General features: G+C 49.7%; 1 protein-coding gene across 2 annotated transcripts; it reads left to right on the forward strand.

The window, feature by feature from the left end:
* The first annotated feature begins 9534 nt into the window (after positions 1–9534).
* CREB3L3 (cAMP responsive element binding protein 3 like 3) lies at positions 9535–20652 on the forward strand. 2 transcript variants are annotated; one of them, XM_043466227.1, is made up of 10 exons: positions 9535–9687; positions 10193–10321; positions 10791–11082; positions 11928–12040; positions 13514–13651; positions 14696–14802; positions 18042–18110; positions 19269–19353; positions 19548–19644; positions 19830–20652. In XM_043466227.1, the coding sequence occupies exons 1-10, from the start codon at positions 9661–9663 to the stop codon at positions 20141–20143; spliced, it is 1371 nt and encodes a 456-aa protein (XP_043322162.1). In that variant the 5' UTR covers positions 9535–9660; the 3' UTR covers positions 20144–20652. The 2 variants fall into 2 exon arrangements, with proteins under 2 accessions (XP_043322162.1, XP_043322163.1); XM_043466228.1 differs by having other exon boundaries at positions 13517–13651.
* The last annotated feature ends 410 nt before the right edge of the window (positions 20653–21062 follow it).

Consider the following 21062-nt stretch of genomic DNA (forward strand, 5'->3'; position numbering starts at 1 on the left):
TTTGGCAGGGTTAGTCAAGGCAGCTTCTTAGAAGAGATGACCACCAGGCTTGGATTTCATCACAGCTTGGAGGAGTGTTAGGGGCTGAATTGTATCCCCAACCTGAAATTCATATATTGGAGTCCTCACCCCCAGGACTTCAGAATGTGACTGTATTTGGAGATGGGTGGCTTCACAGAGGTGATCAAAGTAAAATGATGTCACTAGGGTGGGCTCTAATCCATAAGACTGGGGTCCTTGTAAATGGGGGACACGTGGACACAGAGACAAAGGGAGAAGCCAGCATCTAAAAGGCAAAGAGAGAGGCCTTGGAAGAAACCAGCCCTCCAACATTCCCAGTGTCCCAGTGGTTAGGACTCCTTTCTTCCGCTGCAAGGGACACGGGTTCGATCCCTGGTTGGGGAACTAAGATCCTGCCTCATGCCAGCTGGCATGACCTAAAAGAATAAGAATAAGAATACATAAAATAAACCTTAAAAAAACTGGGGTGTTTGAGTGATGTCTGACTCATTATGACCCCATGGACTGTAGCCCACCAGGCTCCTCTCTCCATGAGATTCTCCACGTAAGAATACTGTAGTGGGTTGCCATTTCCTCCTCCAAGGGATCTTCCCAACTCAAGGACTGAACTCGAGTCTCTTATGTGCCTCCTGGGAAGCCCATGAGGTGAGAAAAGTCAATTGAAAAAAAAAGGAACCAGCCTTGCAGACACCTTGGTCTTGGACTTCTAGCCTCTGGGACTGGAAGGAAAGATATTTCTGTTGCTCCAGCCTCCCAGGCCTTGGGACTTTGTTTGGCAGCTACAGCAAACAAATTCAGAAGGCGAGGGATGGAGGGCCTGGACCAATTCAGGATCTAGACGCCCCCACATGCTTCTTCCTCCCCCACCCTAAAGCACCCTCCCAGAATCCCTCGGGGCTGAGCCAGAGGAGACTGACGCCTGGTCTCCTCCCCCACAAGGGGAAGGAAGCTGAGCTGACCACATCCGCAGCCAAGGGAGGCCTCCTTTTCCTGGTGAGAGGGTCAGCTGTGACCCTTGGACCCACTAGCCATAAAACAATCACGGAGATGAGATGAGATGGTGGTGAGACCTGAAGGGGGCGGGGGTGGGGACTGGCCCGACGGGTGTGGATCTCGAGATGGGTGAAGGACTGACCCTGTTTGCTGATCCAGACTCAGGACCCTCAGGGAACACTGCCCCAAAGACCACCTGGTCTCGGGAAGCTGGAGGACCCCCTTCCTATGATTGGCTAAGGCCTAAACCCAGGCACCAAGCCTGGAGAACAGGACCCCTGACCCAAGGGACCTCCCAGCCCTGTCCACAAACACAGCCTACCCGGCCCCACGCAGAAACTTGCAGAACCTTGCAGAACCATCACAGGACTGATCATTGGACTTCTCACCCTGGAACAAGGCACCACCCTTCCCTCAGGGTCTTTGTGGTGAGGCCCCCTCCCTGACCACCTAATATAAAATTACAACTTGCCTCCCCCTCCACATACTCACAGTGTCTCTTTCTTGCTTTATTCCTCTGTATCTGGTCTCTTCAATTTGCTTATTTTTTAATTTTTAAATTCAAGTATAATTGCTTTACAATTTTGTGTTTCTCTTCAATGTATTTATTTACTTGCTTATGCACAACTGATTTTACTTAGTATCTGTCTTCCCCAGCTAGGAACATCAGCTCCACTTGGGTGGGGTGTGGGAAATAACAGTTCATGTTCTCTGCTGGGTCCCCAAGGCCTGACACACAGCAGGCACTCAAGAAGTAGTGGTCACAAGAATGAATGAATGAGGACTTCCCTGGTTGTCCAGTGGCTAAGACTCCAAGCTCCCAATGCAAGGGGCCCGGGTTCTATTCCTTGTCAGGGAACTAGATCCCAGGTCCACAACTAAAAATCCTGTGTTCCGCAACTAAGACCTCACACAGGGCTTCCCTGATGGTCCAGTGGTTAAGAATCTGCCTTGCAATGCAGGAGTTACAGGTTCAACCCCTGATCCAGGATGATCCCACATGCAGTGAAACAACTAAACCTGTGAGCCACAACTACTGAGCCCAAGTGCCTAGATCCCATGCTCCACAAGAGAAGCCACTGCAATGAGTAGCCTGCTCAAAGCAACAAAGAGTAGCCCTCATTGCAATGAGGTGCAACTAGAGAAAGCCTGGGCACAGCAATGAAGACTCAGTACAGCCAAAAATAAATAAATAAACTTTTTAAAAAGACCTCACCAAAAAAAATGAATAAATAAATAAAAAATAAAAAGACCTCATATAGCCAAATAAATAAATAATAAAAATTTTTTAAAAATGAATGAATGAATGCCTGAATGTAGGGAGCCTCACCCCTACTCCCTGAAAAAGTCTCCTTCCTGGTGGCACTCGGAGGCCCTGGTTCAAACATCCCGTCTTCACCCCTCCCCCTCCAGAGCTGGTAGCCCCCTGGACTAGGCAGCCGAGAGAATTAGGTGCTAATCAGCTGGCATTGCCCAAGAGGCTGATCAGAGTCCCCGGGCCCCCAGCCCCTGCCACACCCAGGTCACAAGGGTTTTACTCACTGCCTGGCCTGGCTGTACCCCGAGGGAGGGTCCCAGAGAAGAAGGAAGAGAAAGAGGAAGGGGAAGGGCTGATGATCTTGGACCCCCTTACCTGTCCCCCCAAAACTGATCTAAAGGGAAGTGTAGAGAGGACTTTCTGGCAAATAATCCAAGGACTGGGGAGGTGACATGGTGACAAGAGGCAAGTCCCCATCTGGAGTGGGGGACCTGGGCGTTGTCTCAGAGCCGCTGACTCATGGAGTGGTCACAGTGAGTCATAACCCCTTATTAGCGCCTCTGTCCTGTGCAGAACGGGGACTGTCGTCATGACCAGACTTGTGAGGCCAAAGGGCTGAAGCAGTCGGAAAGTAACAGGCGGGTGTCTGCCTGTGGGGTGCCTTGGGACTGGAGCCTGGCGTGTTTCTCACAGATGCATATAGTAGTAATAATAGCAACAACACTAAAAATGGGCAGAGTTGGAGACCTAACTGTGTGTGGGGTCTCTTCTGAGCATTCCTCTTTTTTTTTTTTTTGAGGGTTTCCCAGGTGGCTCAGCAGTAAAGAATCTGCCGGCCAATACAGGAGACGCAGGTTCAATTCCTGGGTCAGGAAGATCCCCTGGAGGAGGAAATGGCAACCCACTCTGGTATTCTTGCCTGGAGAATTTCACGGACAGAGGAGTCTGGTGGACTACACAGTCCATGGGGTCACAGAGTCAGACACTACTGAGCACACAGCACAAACAAACCCATGTTGCTTTTTTAAAATCTTTATGTATTCTTTCATTCATTTATTTGGCCGTGCCAGGTCTTAGTCTTAGTTGCAGCATGCGAACTCTCAGCTGTGGCATGTGGGATCTGGTTCCCTGATCAGAGATTGAACTCTCACCCTCTGTGTTGGAAGGTGAAGTCTTAGCCACTGGACCAGCAGGGAAGTCTCTCCATATGTTTTAATGGATGGAACACCCAAGAATCTGTGTTTTATACATTAAAGAAGAGCTTCTATATCTGTGTTTTATACATTAAAAGAGTAAGATTTTTTTTTTCACCCAGATAAACATATGGTACACAAGCGTATATACAGTATACTTGTGGATATACAATTTCATGGTGGATCAGTTAAGAAAATGTCTTCAAATGCTCCTTGTGAGGGGCCAGAATTAAAAAAAATATTGAGAAACATTGATTTCTCAACTATAAATAACCATATGTTTTCAATATTGTACCATACCAGTACATAAAGATAATCCTCATTCATTTTCACAGCTATGTAATATTCCAGTGTGTTATTGCATCAGACTCTATTAATCAGTTACCTATGGATGAATATTTCAGTTGTTTCTAATGTTTTACATGTGTAAATGTATGTATAAATGTAGTATGTATGTGATTGTTCATTATATATTTAGTATGCTTTTTATTGAGGTAGAATTAATTTATAATAATGATGCATAGATCTTAGGTGTGTTCAATTTGATGAGTTCTGACAATTCTGGACAGTCAGGTAACCAGCACTAAAAATAAGTTATGGAATATTTTCTCCACCCTAGAAAGTTTCTTCATGCCTGTGTCTACTCAATTCCCCATTCTACTCCAGGTAACCACTTTCTTTAAGCTGGTTTTAGAAAAGGCAGAAGAACCAGAGATCAAATTGCCAACATCTGCTGGATCATCGAAAAAGCAAGAGAGTTCCAGAAAAACATCTATTTCTGCATTATTAACTATGCCAAAGCCTTTGACTGTGTGGATCACAATAAACTGTGGCAAATTCTGAAAGAGATGGAATACCAGACCACCTGACCTGCCTCTTGAGAAACCTGTATGCAAGTCAGGAAGCAACAGTTAGAACTGGACATGGAACAGCAGACTGGTTCCAAATAGGAAAAGGAGTACGTCAAGGCTGTATATTGTCACATTGCTTATTTAGCTTATATGCAGAGTACATCATGAGAAACGCTGGGCTGGAAGAAGCACAAGCTGGAATCAAGATTGCTGGGAGAAATATCAATAACCTCAGATATGCAGATGACACCACCCTTATGGCAGAAAGTGAAGAAGAACTAAAGATGAAAGTGATGAAAGTGAAAGAGGAGAGTGAAAAAGTTGGCTTAAAGCTCAACATTCAGAAAACTAAGATCATGGCATCCAGTCCCATCACTTCATGGCAAATAGATGGAGAAACAGTAGAAACAGTGGCTGACTATTTTTGAGGGCTCCAAAATCACTGCAGATGGTGACTGCAGCCATGAGATTAAAAGACGCTTACTCCTTGGAAACAAAGTTATGACCAACCTAGACAGCATATTAAAAAGCAGAGACATTACTTTGTCAAAAAAGGTCCGTCTAGTCAAAAGCTATGGTTTTTCCAATAGTCATGTATGGATGTAAGAGTTGGACTATAAAGAAAGTTAAGCACTGAAAAATTGATGCTTTTGAACTGTGGTGTTGGAGAAGACTCTTGAGAGTCCCTTGGACTGCAAGGAGATCCAACCAGTCCATCCTAAAGGAGATTAGTCCTGGGTGTTCATTGGAAGGACTGTTGTTGAAGCTGAAACTCCAATACTTTGGTCACCTGATGCAGAGAGCTGGCTAATTTGAAAAGACCCTGTTGCTGGGAAAGATTGAGGGCAGGAGGAGAAAGGGACAACAGAGGATGAGGTGGTTGGATGGCATCACCGACTCAATGGACATGGGTTTGGGTGGACTCTGAGAGTTGGTCATGGACAGGGAGGCCTGGCATGCTGCAGCTCATGGGGTCGCAGAGAGTCAGACACAACTGAGAGACTGAACTGAACTAAACCACTTTCTATCACCAAGAATTACTTTTTTTTTTGGTCAAGTCACACGTCATGTGGGATCTTAGCTCCCTGACCAGGGACTGAACATTTGCCCCCTGCATTGGTAATGCAGCGTCTAACTGCTGGACTGCCCAGGAATTCCCACCAAGAATTACTTTTGCCTCTTCTCTGGTTATCATTTAAATGGAATCTTATAGTATATATGCTTTTGCATCTGGCTTCTTTTATCACTATGCATTTGAAATTCATATGTGTTGTTGAATGTATAATTAATAGTAATTTATTCCTTTTTATTGATGAGTATCATTGTGTTGTATGGATATACCAGTTTGTTTATCTACTCCCCTGTTATTGGATATTTGAGTTGTTTACTCTTCAGCACAATTATGAATAAGATTGCTATGAACATTCATGTACAAGTCTTTCTGTGAACATATATTTACATTTCTCTTAGGTAGATACCCAGGAATACAATTGCTAAGTCATATGGTAAATGCATTTTTAACTGTAAGAGATTGCCCAAGTTTCCAAAGTTTCCCCAAGTGGTTGAACCATTTTGATTCCCACCAACAACGGGTGAGAGTTCTGATTGCTCCATATTTTCCACCAACATCTGATGTTGTCTTTTTTTTATTGTAGTCAGGCTAGTCTAGTGAAGTTGCTCAGTTGTGTCCGACTCTTTGCAACCCCATGGACTGTAGCCTACCATCCTCCTCCGTCCATGGGATTTTCCAGGCAAGAGTACTGGAGTGGGTTGCCATTTCCTTCTCCAAGGGATCTTCCCGACCCAGGGATCAAACCCCAGGTCTCCCGCATTGTGGGCAGACACTTCACCGTCTGAGCCACCAGGGAAGCCCCTAGTCAGGCTAGTGGGTATCTTTAAATGTTTTCATGTGTCAGAAATGGTTCCGTATAAATCAAGTAACAATTAGAAGCAAAGCTCACACCTAACAATGATGTTTGAGAAATGCTACAAATTCATACCTTCTGAGAGTGTTACAGAGTATTGTATAGGCTCTGACAAGTTCCACAAAGCTGTTTATTAACACAGTGTCCCTCAGTCTTGTTTGACCACAGCATCCTCTCGTGTCTTGTGTTGTGTTTTATACTTCAACTCATTGGTGGAATCTATTGCGGGAATTTTACCTTAGATTCCAACTTTGCATTGCTCTGAAGCATGCGTTTGTGTCTGGCAAATTAGATCATGATGTCAAGGGCATCAAAAAGTCCTCTTGTCCCTCAAGTACTTATCCTCATCTTATCTTTTCAGATATCTCTTCATTGCGCTCAGTTCTGTCCAACTTTTCGTGGTCCCACGGACTCTAACCCATCTGGTTTCTCTGTCCATGGAACTTTCCAGGCAAGAATACTGTAGTGCACTGCCATTTCCTATTTCAGGGGATCTTCTGGACTTGGGGATCGAACCTATGTCTTTTGCACTTCCTGCATTGCACGCAGATTCTTTATCACTGTACCACCTGGAAGCCCCATCTTTTCACTAGGGTATATGAAAGCCTTCTAAAGCCCATGACTATAAAATTATAAAAGGGGACATCCCTGGTGGTTTGGTGGTTAAAAAGACTTTGCACTTCCAATGCAAGGGGCATGAGTTCAATCCCTGGTTGGGGAACTAAGATCTCACATGCCATGTGGCATGGCCAAGAAGACATAAATTAACAAATGAATGAATTAAAATAAAATTACAAAAAAGTAACAAATATCCTGCAGGGAAGACTGTGGGGTCTAAATATCCATGTAGGTGTTAAGTGAGTAATGCCAGATCATTTATTCAGACAGATTTGGATAAGAAGATGAGGACGAGTTCTATGTCAAGGGTACTGGGGCTCCTGAGAGTCATAAATGGGAGTGAGGGGGAGGCAGAGACAAGTCCAGAAGTCAACCTTCACCTACTTTCTACACCTGCCAAGGCAGCTCTGGAAAGGTGCCTTCACAAGCCAAGGCTGAATAAATATTACGACTGGGAACACTAAGCCAAACCAAACCAAACAATCCCCTTAAAAATCCAACCCAGAGTAGTGAAAAAGGAAATGAAAGATGTGGAGGCCAAGAGTGAGCTAATGTTACCAGTATCCGGTGTGTGTGGGTGGGGGGAGGCAGTCATGGTAATGCAAGGGTCCTCCTGCCGGGCATTGCTAACATCAAGGTCGGGCATTCCCTGTGGGGGGCTGTCCCAGGCACTGTGAGGTGTGGAGCAGTATCCCTAGCCCCCACTCACTCCAGGAGCACCCGCAGTTGTGACAACCACATGTGTTATTGTGAGATAAGAGCAACACTCTGGCACTGCACATAGTAGGTCTGAAATTTTTGTTGCCTGAATAAATAATGGCTGGTCCATGGAGAAACATACACCAGGATGTGTATTTCTTGAGAGCAAGGAGAGTGTTTGAGCTACCGTGTAAACCTAGCACCTAGCATTTTGGCCAGCATACAGAAGGTTTGTCATCCATTCACTAAGCTCCCAAGAGCTTCCACTGTGTTTTGTATAAACCAATAGGTTTCCCTGGTGGCTTGGATGGTAAAGAATCTGCCTGCAATGCAGGAGACCCAAGTTCGATCCCCTGGGTTGGGAAGATCCCCTGGAGACGGGAATAGCAACCCACTCCAGTATTCTTGCCTGGGGAATCCCATGGATAGAAAAGCCTGGTGAGCTAAAGTCCACGGGATCACAAAAAGATGCGACTAACTTAAACTTCTTGCCACAGCCCACAAGACTCCGCATGACCTGCCCTGTTCCCTCCATGTCCTCCTTTCCTTCCTCTCACCCTTCACTCACTGTTCTCCAGACACATGGGCCTCCTTGCTGTTCCTCCAACACACCAGGTACAGTCCTGCCCCAGGACCTTTGTATGAGCTGTTCCTTGACCCGAAACAGGCTTTCACTAGATCTTCCAGTGGCTGGGCTCTTGCTCATCATTTAGGACCGTACTTAAATGTCACCTTCTGAAAGAATCCTGGAACTTTCCTGGTGGTCCAGTGGTTAAGAATCCTTCTTCCAATGCAGGGGATCCAAGTTCGATCCCGGGTCAGGGAATAAGATCCCACATGAAATGCACCCCCTCCCCCTCAAAAAAAAATTCATGGCATGCAGTTCAAAGAAAGCACACTAATTTTTTTAAAAAGCATTAAAAAAATAAAAATAAAGTCTTTGCCAGCCCTGTGTTGCTGTGTACACGATTACATCTAGCTTCTTGGTAGCATCCACCCCTTTGTCAGCTATTGCTGTGTTTGTGCTTTTATGATCTAGCTTGTCCACTGCCATAGGAGTTGCCAGATGAGTAAGACTTGATGGAGTGCCTCCTGTGTGCTGGGCATCTTTAAGACACTAGGGACCCAGCTGAGAGCAAAAGAGCCTCTATTCTCTCCCTGATGGTGCTCACATGAAAGGGCAGGGGAGCAATGAGAGAAGAATATAGGTGAGTAAACAAGAAAATTTCCAATAGTGAGTTCCTTGAAAACAGTGATGTGATCAAGAGGTAAGGGGTGGGGAGCTCCTCTCTGGTTGTGTGTGTGGCAGGGGGCTTCTCCGTTGTCTGGGCTGGGTTCCACAAATAGCAAACATTCAGGAATGTGTGAACACAGTGAGAGAGTTGGGTTGAACAGATATGCCTTCCAGGCAGAGTGAACAGCCGAGTCCAAAGGCCCTGAAGCAGGAATCAGTTTGGCTTGCAATAAATATCTATTGAGAATAAGTGAACGCTGTCGGACACGACTGAAGCGACTTAGCAGCAGCCGCAGAAGGTTCTAGAAGGAATTGATTGCTCTGGTTTGGCCGGAGAGACCTTGCCTGGGGGAAGGGGGCTTTGAGGGTTGCCAGCTCTGATGAAGGAAGGGAACTCCTGGCTGAAGGAAGGGCGCCCCCAAGGGTTTGGGCTAGTCTTTTGGGTTCTGTTTTGTTCTGGGAGTGGACGGGACCCGGCTAAGGGCCCTGGGCTTTCTTGGAGCCGACATCCGGGGACTAGGAAAAGAAACAGTCCCCGAAAGTAGGGGAAAAGTCATGCTGGAGTCGCAGCACCCCAGACTTTGGCCTTTGCCCATTGACTGGAAAAGCACAAAACATGAGATAACGGTCTTCCCGCCCCGCCCCCTAGCCTGCCCCGCTGTCATTGGCCCTTAACTCTGTCCGTCTTGCCTGTTGCCCAGTCAGCACCTTGGGGTGGGCTGGGAGCGCCCGGGGACTATTTCAGCATCTTTTGGGGAGTGGTGATAACCACAGAGAAGACGCAGCTGAGCCCGGGAGACCTGATGGCGGGCTGAACCTCCGGCTCGAGGCAGACGCAGGAGGTCTGGAGAAGGAGCTAGCGGGGCTCATGGATGGGGATTTAGCCATCGGAAAGGTGAGACCTGCAGGGGTCCCCAGGGGAGGGACGATTTATGCCGGGAACTCTCCCCAAACTCCCAGAATTGGCAGGCACCTCACACCCCATTGTACAGATGGGAAGACTGAGACCCAGAGGGAGAATACAATGACTAAGATTGTGCCTCTATTCCGGGCTGCTGCTGGACTTTATTCTGGGCCTCCCTGCCTTCCAGAAAAGGGTGTGAGGGGGGATTCGGACAGGATGGGAATGCAAGAGGGGGCTAGCGTCATCCGCTGACTATCCCCACGGGAGCAGCTATCTAGAGCTTTTTAAAGAAATTGGCTGCTAGGCCCAGGGAGTTTCTGGGTTGTCCCCACAACAGAGATCTGGAGATTGAGACTCAGCAGGCAAGAGGGGCAGGCCGACCTGGGGCCTGCAGCAGGGACTGAAGCAGAGGGGAAGGTACCTCGGGTGGTGGCAGATGGGCGGTGGGCAGGAGAGGGGCTGCATGACCCTCACAGGTGTCCCCTCCTCGCCCCAGATGGCTTCCTCCACCAGTCCCATGGGCCCTATCGACAGCCTGGAGCTCCTGGATCTACTGTTTGACCGGCAGGATGGCGTTCTGAGACACGTAGAGCTTGGAGAAGACTGGGGCCGTGGGGAGGACCAGGTGATAACCCAATTCGTCATCCCCACCCCCACCCCCTCAGGTCAGAGCCAGGACTCCACTCAGCTTTGTGCCTTTACCATGCACATGTGTGATTTTAGCAAAGCACATTGTTGTATAAGACCTCTCAGCGACCCTAAGGGCCAGATGACATCGCCTCCTTCTTAAAGGTGTGGAAAGCAAGGCCCAGAGAGGGGTGGTAATTTGTCCTGTGTCACACAGCAATTTGAAGTTGGCTCCAGACTTAAACTTGGGGCTTGTTCCTCGCTCGACACAGTTTGATGTTGTTCCCGAGCTACACGATTGTGTTCTGGCTCCAGCAACGCCAGTGGGCAAGGAACATTAGCTCTTTCCTTACTACAGAAAGGACGCGTGAGGCCCAGAGAGGGTCAGCGACTTGCCCAGAGACACACAGCAATGCGAAGCAAAGCATAGACCTCCTAATTCCCACCGGTGCTCTCTGTCCCAACAGGTCCTGCCAGGCGCGGACTCTGATGACTTCCTCAACTCCATCCTGGGTTCTGGAGATTCAGATTCCCCAACCTGGTCCCCCGCGGCCAGTGACAGTGGCATCTCAGAAGATCTGCCCTCTGACCCCCAGGACACGCCTCCACGCGGTGAGGTGCCTGCCGCGCCTGCCGGCTGCCATAGTGTGAAGTCTGGTGAGGGGCCCTGCCCCTCTTACCATCCTGGCCCCACCTGCCCTGCCAGGCACCTCGGGCCAGCGGCCCAAAGGCTTGAGACTTCTGTGGCTATAGACCTGGGTGAGTCCTGTGTCAGCCAACTACCCTCTCCTTGTTCTGGGCACTGAACGCACAAATCCACCCTTTGAGATGGGTACTGGGGTGCTGTCATGGACCCATTTTCTGGTTGGTTAAGAGATGAGTCAGAGCCACAGAGCTGGGATGCAATCTGCCTCAAGCATTGCGCTGGCAACCTCAGTTTTTATACCTTCCATGTCTGGTTCATAGGAGACTCAATGAAAGTGTATGAGATCGTGGGATCCCAGGCCTTGGGGTGCTCCCCCGGACCTGGGGAAAGGCCTGATGCAGAAGATTCCACCAAGAGGGCATCCTTTGTCTTTTGAGCCCCGCGATGGGGTGGGAGTGTTTATTAGTCCCATTGGAAACTTGAGAAACTGAGGCTCAGAGAGGTTTACTCCCTTACCCAAGGTCACACAGCTCCACCCAGTTGGAATTAGAAGCAAGGGCCATCTGACTCGGAAGACTGTGCTCTCCAGAGCAGGTCACCTATGGGGTGCCAGGTAGCTGGTGGGAGGGAACTTCGGGTGAATCAGAACTGGTCCCTGCCCCCAGGAGGAGATAAGGCCCAGCCTGCGGCAGATTCAGCCCCTAATCCTGAGTGATAACAGCCACTCCCTCTTGGGCTGGCCATGGGTCTCTAACAACGTCCTGATGAACTGGGGTCCCCATCTTATGGCAGAGGGGAGATTGAGGCACCTGGTCTTGGGGTCCCAAGCCAAGGAACAAATGCCTAGCACATTAGGGTCGATGCTGGGGGCTTTGCTGGAGGAGGCAGGTAGGACCTGGGAGCTCGAGGCCCCCTGCCTGACCCCCACCCCTGTCTCCATCCCCATGTGCCCTGTTAGAAATGTGGAGCCCAGGCGTCTATGCCGAGGAGCAGACCGACCTGGCTGACTCACCCTCACGCTACAACCTCACAGTCAAGGACCTCCTCCTCTCCAGCAGCAGCGGGGACCTGGTGAGCAGCCCCCACCTGCCCCCTGGAGCATCAGAACTGGGAGGGGCACTGGAGCTCATGGGGCCCCAATACACCCATTTTGAAAACTGGAAGACAGTCACAGACAGGGGTTGGTATTGGTTCCAGGTCTTTTAATTCAAAGCAACCCTGAAAATTGAGGCTATTATCTTAATTTCACATGTGAGGAAATGGGCACAGAGAGGTTTAGTAATTTGCCTTAAATCACACAGCTGCTGCAGGCTCAATTCCTGAGCTGACCTATTGGGTCTATTGTGCCCACTGTATGCTTACCTTGGGCTGTCTTATCTTGCCTGGAGCTTCCGCTATGGGCAAACCCGGCCTGAGAACCCAATTAGTGCCCTGCTCCCTTTCACAGATGAGAAAACCAGTCCCCAGAGAGGCTAAGCCACAGACCCAAAGTCACACAACAAGCAAGTGGCCAAGTCAGGATTTGAACTCCTGATGCCTCAAGTTGTCCTGACAACCTCTAAAAAAGACCAGAACACCCCTCTAGACTTGAGAGACCTGCGGTGAGCGTCAGCTGTGTGCCCAGTCTATGGGGACCTCATGGTCAAGAGGGGACAATGACTGCTTAGGGAAGTGTATCCATAAGGGAGAGAGGCTAGAGGCGCATTGCAGGCCCAGGAAAGCTTCCTGGAGGAGACAGGACTTCAGCAGATCTTGAAGGATAGGAAAGACAAATGACCGCTTTGGAAATGCTAACTGGATTTTGTAAAAATAACAAGTTTAATATCATTGTTCTGTGTGTGAACAACTTTTGGAAGTGGGAGGCCTTATTCCCACATTGCAGATGAACACACTGAGGCTTGAGCCCTGAAGAGAAAATGGTTGGACTGATCAATGGCCTGGAATTCCAGGGACTGGAGTTTGATCTGATAGATAGCAGACTGCCCCAATCTCTACCTTTACTCCTGAGCCATGGTGTGACATCCCTAGGACTTGGCTGTCTGATGACACAGTTCTTTCATTTTCAGTGTTTCTATTTCGTGATTTAAATTTAGCTTGAAAATTTTTTGAATAGTCAAATGCATGCACACAGTCCAAGTTCCAAAGGTACAAACAGGTACATGGGGAGAACCACCTCTCACCCTCTTTACCCGGAGGCTCACTTATCCTATACCCTGTTTGTTGGATTTTCCATTTGCTGTTGCAGACAAGAGCTGCAAGGAATGTTCAGAGCCCAGAGCAGTGTGTGGCCTGTAGTAGGTGCTAAACACATAACTGTCAAATGACTATTTGTGAAACAAACAAACAAAAAAACCACACTTGTATCTGTGAGATGAATTCCTGGAAATGGAATGGCTGCGTCAGAGGGCTGTGGGCTGGTTCTTTGGAGCCCTAGTGCCGGCGTGGACCCTATAGCAACTGGATCAATTGTTTCTTGATGCCTTTTACTTCCCAGAGGCAGTCACTGTCTCTGCCCCCAAAGCAGTTCTCCTGGTTTCCCCACAGCAGCAACATCAGCTGGCAGCCCCCCACCTGTTGCAACCTGGGACTGGGCACTGCCAGGAGCTGGTGCTGACGGAGGATGAGAAGAAGCTACTGGCCAAAGAAGGCATCACTCTGCCCACTCAGCTGCCCCTTACCAAGGTGGGTCAGTGGGACCCCTGGCCCTGGGCCTCACCCCATTTCCTGCAGCAACATGCCCATGAGTCTCACCTTCGTGTGCATGTGTGTGTGTGTGCACACGCGCTCAGTCGTGTCCAACTCTTTGCCACCCTATGGATGGTAGCCCACCAGGTTCCTTTGTCCACAGCGTTCATTCTTCAGGCAAGAACATTGGAGTGGGTTGCCACTCCATACTCCAGGGGATCTTCCCAACCCAGGGGTCGAACTCATGTCTCTTGCCATTTCCTGCATTGGCAGGTGGATTCTTTACTTCTGCACCACCTGGGAAGCCTGAGTCTCACCTTTAGGTCTCCCTAACTGGTGGCTCAGACGATAAAGAATCCGCCTGCAATGCTGGAGACCTAGGTTCGATCCCTGTGTTGGGAAGATCCCCTGCAGGAGGGCATGGCAACCCACTCCAGTATTCTTGCCTGGAGAATTCCCATGGACGGAGGAATCTGGCGGGTTACAGTCAGTGGGTTCGCAAAGAGTCGGACACGACTGAGTGCCTAAGCACAGCACACACAACTAGAATGTTAGGATGTGTCTGTCACCAGAGCCAGAAAATTCATCCTCAAAGCCAACACACTGGGGGCTTTCTAGCTGGCTGCGACCTCCACTCAGCGTGTTCACTCAGCATCAATACCTGAGTTTGCCTTTCCCAATTTGAAGACTTCTCTTAGTGATAACTGCCTTGGGAAAAGGCGCCAATCCCACACATGGCCAGACGGTGGCGCGATTGCACCAGTGCACAAAATCTAGTTGTTAATAATGGAACTGGGATTGGGAGCAGGGAAGATCATCAGGAAACCAGGACTATCCCCATTCCCCACCCCCCGCCCCCACCACCACTAGAGACTGCAGAAATTTGAGGACAAAAAATCTGGCCTTCAAGCCATGAGGGGTCTGCCCTCAAGTCCCTGAGTCTGGCTCCCTTGGGAGGATACTGGGGGTAAAATTGTGGGGTCTGGACCAGAGGGTGGACCCTTCAGACTGACTCAGTCTCCTCCCCATGTCACTCTGCAGTACGAGGAGCGAGTGCTGAAAAAGATCCGCCGGAAAATCCGAAACAAACAGTCAGCTCAAGAAAGCCGGAAAAAGAAGAAGGAATACATTGATGGCCTGGAGACTCGGTAAGGCTGGGGACCCAGGACCCCACACTCGAGGGGGTGGGGGTGGGGACTGAGGCCTGAGAGAGGCATGCGGTAGAGTAAAGGTCACAGTCTGCGTGTGTGTGCGTGTGTGTGCGCGTGTGTGTGCCCGTGTGTGTGTGCATGTGCGTGTGTGTGTGCGCGCGTGCGTGTGTGTGTGTGCGCACGTGTGTGTGTGTGCACGCGCGCGTGTTTGACTCTGCATGACGTGCAACCTGCCAAGCTCCTCTGTCCATGCAATTCTCCAGGCAAGAATACTGGACTGGGTAGCCATTTCCTTCTCCAGGGGATCTTCCCAACCCAGGGATCAAACCCATGTCTTCTGAGTCTCCTGCGTTGGCAGGTGGATTCTTTACCACTGTGCCCCATGGGAGCGACCATTTTGTATGTGAATTGCAAGGATAGAAAAATGCCTAGAGGTGGTACAGGGCTCAATTTTGAGGCCCCTTAAACCCCTAGAACAGGGCCCCCAATTCTTGGGCCACGGACTGGTACCCATCCATGGCCTGTCAGGAACCAGGCCGCACAGCAGGAGGTGAGCAGCAGGCAAGCGAGCAATGGTGTTTACAGTCGCTCCCCACCTTATATTACCGCCTTAGCCACACCTCCTGTCAGATCAGCAGTGGCACTAGATTCTCCTGGAAGCACAGACCCTAACGCTAAAGTCAAGGCGGAATTTCTGAGATTTCCAGAAAATAGAAATAAAGTGAAAACTAAATGTAATGTGCTTGAATCATCCTAAGACTATCCCCTCCACACCCCGGATTCATGGAAGAACTGTCTTCCTTGAAACTGGTCCCAGGTGCCAAAAAGGTTGGGGACCGCTGCCCTAGATGATGTTATGCCAAGAAAGGAGGTTATGTCCTGGCTCTTTGCCTGTAGGTGGGGCATTTACTTCCCTTGTCTGAGCCTTTCTGGTCCTCAGAGCTGTCATGGCTTCCTTCCAGGAGTGGAAGGAAGGAGGAACTTCCTCAACTTAAGAACTGTGCACTCTCAGTTCAGTTCAGTCGCTCAGTTGTGTCCAACTCTTTGTGACCCCACGGACTGCAGCACGCCAGACTTTCCTGTCCATCACCAACTCCTGGAGCTTGCTCAAACTCATGTCCATCGAGTCGGTGATGCGATCCAACCATCTCATCCTCGTCATCCCCTTCTCTTCCTGCCTTCGATCTTTCCCAGCATCAGGGTCTTTTCCAATGAGTCAGTTCTTCACATCAGGTGGCCAAAGTATTGGAGTTTCAGCTTCAGGATCATCTTTACAATGAATCTTCAGGACTGATTTCCTTTAAGATTGATCGGTTTGATCTCCTTGCAGTCCAGGGGACTCTCAAGAGCCTTCTCCAACACCACAGTTCAAAAGCATCAATTCTTTGGCACTCAGCTTTCTTTATAATCCAACTCTCACATCCATACATGACTACTGGAAAAACTGTAGCTTAGACTAGACGGAGCCTTTGTTGGCAAAATAATTTCTCTGATTTTTAATATGCTGTCTAGGTTGGTCATAACTTTTCTTCCAAGGAGTAAGCATCTTTTAATTTCATGGCTGCAGTCACCATCTGCAGTGATTTTGGAGCCCCAGAAAATAAAGTCTGTCACTGTCTCAATTTCTTCTAATGTCTGTGCACTCTAATCCCGTCCAATTACCTCTCTAAACTCATGCAGGATGCTGACAGGGTCCTCGTTATTCTTTAAGGTGTTGTTGTTCAGTCGCTCAGTCATGTCTGACTGTTTGTAACCCCATGGTCTGTAGCATGCCAGGTTTCCCTGTCCTTCACCTCCTCCTGGAGCTTGCTCAAACTCATGTCCATTTAGTCAGTGATGCCATCCAACCATCTCATCCTTTGTCATCCGCTTCTCCTCCTTCCCTCCATCTTTCCCAGCATCAGGGTAGGAAACATAAAAACTTAGTTCACTCACTTTTTAAACCAAAAGTGATTTTAGTAAATGTTACAGGCCTATCTGCATTTTCTATTTCTTCCCTAGTCAATTTTGGGATGTGTCATCCTTCTGGAAAGTTGTCCATTTCAAATTTATTGACATAAGATAGTTCATAGTTCTCTCCCATTATTTTTTTAAGCTTTGAATGACTTATAGTTGGGACCTTTGTAATAACTCATGTTGTGTATTTGTACCTTCCCTTGTTTTTTATCTTGAGCAATCTTGCCAGAACTTTGTCTGTTTTAGTTATTGTTTTCAAAGAATGAATTTCTGACTTTTCCTCCCACTCAATTGTGTTTTTGTGTACTAGTTCCTTTATTTCTGCTCTTAGCTTTATCGTGTATTTCATTTTTTTTTTTTTTTAGTGAGTTTATTCTGTTGTTCTTTTGCTGATTTTTAAACATGTATGTTCAGCTGCAGGCTTCCCCGGTGGCTCAGACTATAAAGAATCTGCCTGCAATGCAGGAGACCTGGTTTGATCCCTGGGTGGGGAAGATCTCCTGGAGGAGGGCATGGCAACCCACTCCACTATTCTTGCCTGGAGCATCCCCATGGACAGAGGAGCCTGGCGGGCTACAGTCCGTGGGGTCGCAAAGAGTCAGACAGGACTGAGCACACACGACTAAGCACAGCACACACAGCACATGTTTAGCTGCTTAAACTGTAAGAAGGTTTTCCATTTTCCTCTCAGCACTTCTTTAGCTGCATCTCGCACATCTTGATTTGTATGTTGTCATTACTTGCTTCCTAGGTCTTCCCTACTTTACACTGCGGATTCTTCTTTATCCCATGAGTTATTTAGGAGGGCCTTTTAGTGGGGGAATTTATTCTCTTCCTTGGATACTAACATATCCTCATGCCACAATTTGAATGTTTTGTTTTAAATAAATTTATTTATTTATGTTGGCTGTGCTGAGTCTTCCCTGCTGTGCGTGGTCTTTATCTAGTTGCAGGAAGCAGGGGCTACTCTCTAGTTGTGATGTGTGGGCTTCTCATTGCAGTGGCTTCTCTTTCTTCTTCTTTTTAAAAATATTTATTTGGCTGTGTGAGTTCATAGTTGCAGCATATGGGATCCAGTTCCTCGACCAGGGATCAAACTAGGGCCCCTTGCATTGGGAGTGTGTGAAGTCCTAGCCACTGGACCACTAGGGAACTCCTGAGGTGGCTTCTCTTGTGGCAGAGCTTGGGCCCTAGGTTCTCAGGCTTCAGCAGTTGCAGCTCGTGGGATCTGTAGGGGTGACAGGCATATTCTGAATGTCACTGTGATGTTGCATTTGCAGGATGTCAGCCTGTACCGCCCAGAATCAAGAGCTTCAGAGGAAGGTCTTGCATCTCGAAAAGCAGAACCTGTGAGTTTTGGTGTGATCAGGACTGAGGACAGGGGGAAGCTGACCCTGGAGTCTCTTGCAGGATAGGTGGACAAGGGGGGACAGACTGTGTGATGGCAGGGCAGAGCAGAAGGTGAGGATTCTACCCAGAGAGGGGGCAGGCTGCATAGAAGAGGGGATTTAGACTTGGGCCCTAAAATGATGTATAAGAGTTCAGTAGAGGGAAGGTGCTGCTAGTGGAAGAAATGGCATATGAATGGCCAAAGGCTAGAAGTATGGTGTGCTGGAGAACTGCAGGTCATTCCATCTATGGGGTACATGTACTAAGTCAGTTTTTATCAGCATCTATTCAGTGCCAGGAGTAGTTCTGGGTACTGATACCTCAATAGTGAGCAAAACAGATACAGTCCCTCCACTTAAAAGACTCATACTTTAGTGAGAAGCATACTTAAGACAAACAAAACAGTGTAAAAGATCATTCAAACAGCGATAGCCACTAGGAAGAAAAATAAACTGGGGGGAAGGGGCTAGAGAGTGAAGGGGGCTATTTTAGGCAGGGAGGTCAATAAGGTGACATTTGAGATGAGATCCAATAGATAAGAAAGAAGCAGTTACAAAAAGACCTGTGGGGAGGAACAGTGTCCTTGGTACAGAGGGCACAGCCAGTGCAAAGGCCCTAGGGCAGGAATACTTGTGTGTAGGAGGAACAATAAGGGGACTGTGTGGCTGGAGCAGTGTGAGTGAGGGGCAGAGTTGTCGGGGGAGAAGAGAGAGGGAGGGGATGAGGCAGGTCATGCAGGGCCTTGTGGGCAGCAGTGAGGACTCAGGCTTTTACCCCAAGGGAGGTGGGAACTTGGAGGGCTGGGAGTTGAATCACATTTGAAAAGTGTGGAGCATGAACCCTAGAGGGGGCATGAGAGGCTTGAGGGGACCAGAGGTAGGGGCTGGTGTCCAGGTGAGTGATGATTGCAACCTGGATGGAGGAGGCTGGGTGTCAGAAAAGTGGGTGAGATATTCAATGGAGATTTTTTGAGGGAGCTTCTGGGACTTTTAATAGCAGTAGAGCCTTGAGGGGTGGATAAGACTCAGACCTCAGCCAGGCTGGGAGATCCCAGAAATGGACAGGGAGCCAGGTCAAGGCCATGCAGGGCTCAGCCAAGGCTTCCCATTTCCGCTAAGGTCTCTCTTGGAACAGCTGAAGAAACTCCAGGCCATTGTGGTCCAGTCCACCAGCAAATCGGCACAGACGGGCACCTGCATAGCAGTGAGTCCTGACCCCCAGCTCTGAGTGGGGGGGTGTCCTCAACCTTGGCAGAGGGGCCTGTGGGGGAGCATGAATAGGAGCAGAGCCCTGAGTGCTGGGTCAAGCACTATCTAGTCTTCTGGGCCTCTGTTTCCTGCTTAAGCATGCTCAGGGGTTGGGGAGGGATGGGGTGACCCCACCCACATCTCCACCAGGTCCTGCTCTTCTCCTTCGCCCTCATCGTCCTCCCCTCCATCAGCCCTTTCGCCTCCAACCGAGCCGAGAGCCCCGGAGACTTCGCACCTGTGCGAGGTATGTGGACTTGGGTTTGCTCTTCCTTCAAAACCCCTCTGGGGCACATTCCCCTTGGCTCCCCAGTCCCCACTGGGGGAGGGGAAGGGGCCCCCTTGCAAGTGCTCCCTGAGGCTGGGGGTTAAGGAAAGAAGGGAACTGGCCCTCAGGCCATCCCTCATGGCCCTCCCCCACCCCGTGCTCAGTTTTCTCCAGGACTCTACACAACGACGCGGCATCCCGAGTGGCTCCCGATGCTGCACCAGGCTCCGAGGCCCCCGGACCTGGGCCCAGCACTGGCGCACTTCAGGAAAGGTCTCCAGGCAGCCCTCCTGGGGAATGGGAATCCCGGGACACACGTGCTCTGGACAACTCGACAGAGGATCTGGACAACTCAACTCTGGTCCAGGGCAACTCCGTGAAGGAACTGGACCGGGCCACCCTGCTGGACTGTGCCCCGCCTGAGCCAGCAGTCAGCCCGGGCCGCGTGGGGCTGGAGGCATCAGGGGGGGAGCTGTGAGCACCATGGGTCCCTGCCCCCGTCTCCACCCCGGCCCCTCTACTCAGGGGTGCTTCAATAGGTGCTGTAGTGGACAGGGACAGGCATGGGGATCCGAGGTGAGAGAGAGACCCTGGAGAAGGTATCAGGATGGAGATGCACAGATACACAGCTACAGACCCAGGGACCCAGGTACACACCGAAACTGATTCTCAGACACAGACCATAAGGCCACAAAGCCTGAGAAATCTAGATGCAGACCCAGGTGCGGAAGGAAACAGGAACACACACACAGACTGATCCCCGACCTAGACAGATCGATATACACTAGGCCTCAATAACTAGCCCCCTACCCCGACCCTGGGGACTCCTCCCTGCCCCCTCGCACACACGGAGGAGAAAGCAGCCAAGTCTGCAGGGACCCTGGCCCCAGAGCACGGGATGAGCCCTAAACTTCGGCGCTGCCATGACCCTTTCCTTTTCCGTTTTTTAGACTGCCATGATCCTTAATAAAGTATCTTGGCAGAACACGGCTGGCGTGGAGGTGGAGTGGGGTGGCGGCTAACTTGAGTCTGGGGCTCCCCAACCCACAGAAGGAAGGACTGGGCCAGCCAAAGATAGAGGAGTGATATGGGGGAGTCCCTGGACCCAAGGCTGGAGCGGCGACGAGAGCAGCCAGGGTTGCCTTCAGGACCTTGGAGAGCGGCGGCTGGTGGAGGGCAGGGCGCGCCAGGAGCGCGAGGTTCTGACGGCTCTGGCCCCTCCCCGCCCCGCCCCAGACCCTTCAAGGGAGTCCGCGGAAGGCCTGGGGCAGCTGCTTTCCTGGGGGGCTAGGCTGCCCACCCGGCTCGTCTTATGGATGAGGAGACTGAAATGTAGGGAATGAAGGGACTCGCCCAAGGTCACAGCTGGGGAGCATGGACCCCAGCTGCACCCACGT

This window comes from Cervus canadensis, chromosome 4, assembly GCF_019320065.1.
Source record: "Cervus canadensis isolate Bull #8, Minnesota chromosome 4, ASM1932006v1, whole genome shotgun sequence".
Classification (NCBI taxonomy): domain Eukaryota; kingdom Metazoa; phylum Chordata; class Mammalia; order Artiodactyla; family Cervidae; genus Cervus; species Cervus canadensis.

Bases quoted from the DNA above. Each gene is read 5' to 3' on its own strand.
- CREB3L3 (XM_043466227.1), top strand. From the start codon at position 9,661: ATGGATGGGGATTTAGCCATCGGAAAG. The intron at 9,688-10,192 runs GTGAGACCTGCA...TCCTCGCCCCAG, and splicing joins GGGATTTAGCCATCGGAAAG to ATGGCTTCCTCCACCAGTCC. The intron at 18,111-19,268 runs GTGAGTTTTGGT...ATTTCCGCTAAG, and splicing joins CATCTCGAAAAGCAGAACCT to GTCTCTCTTGGAACAGCTGA.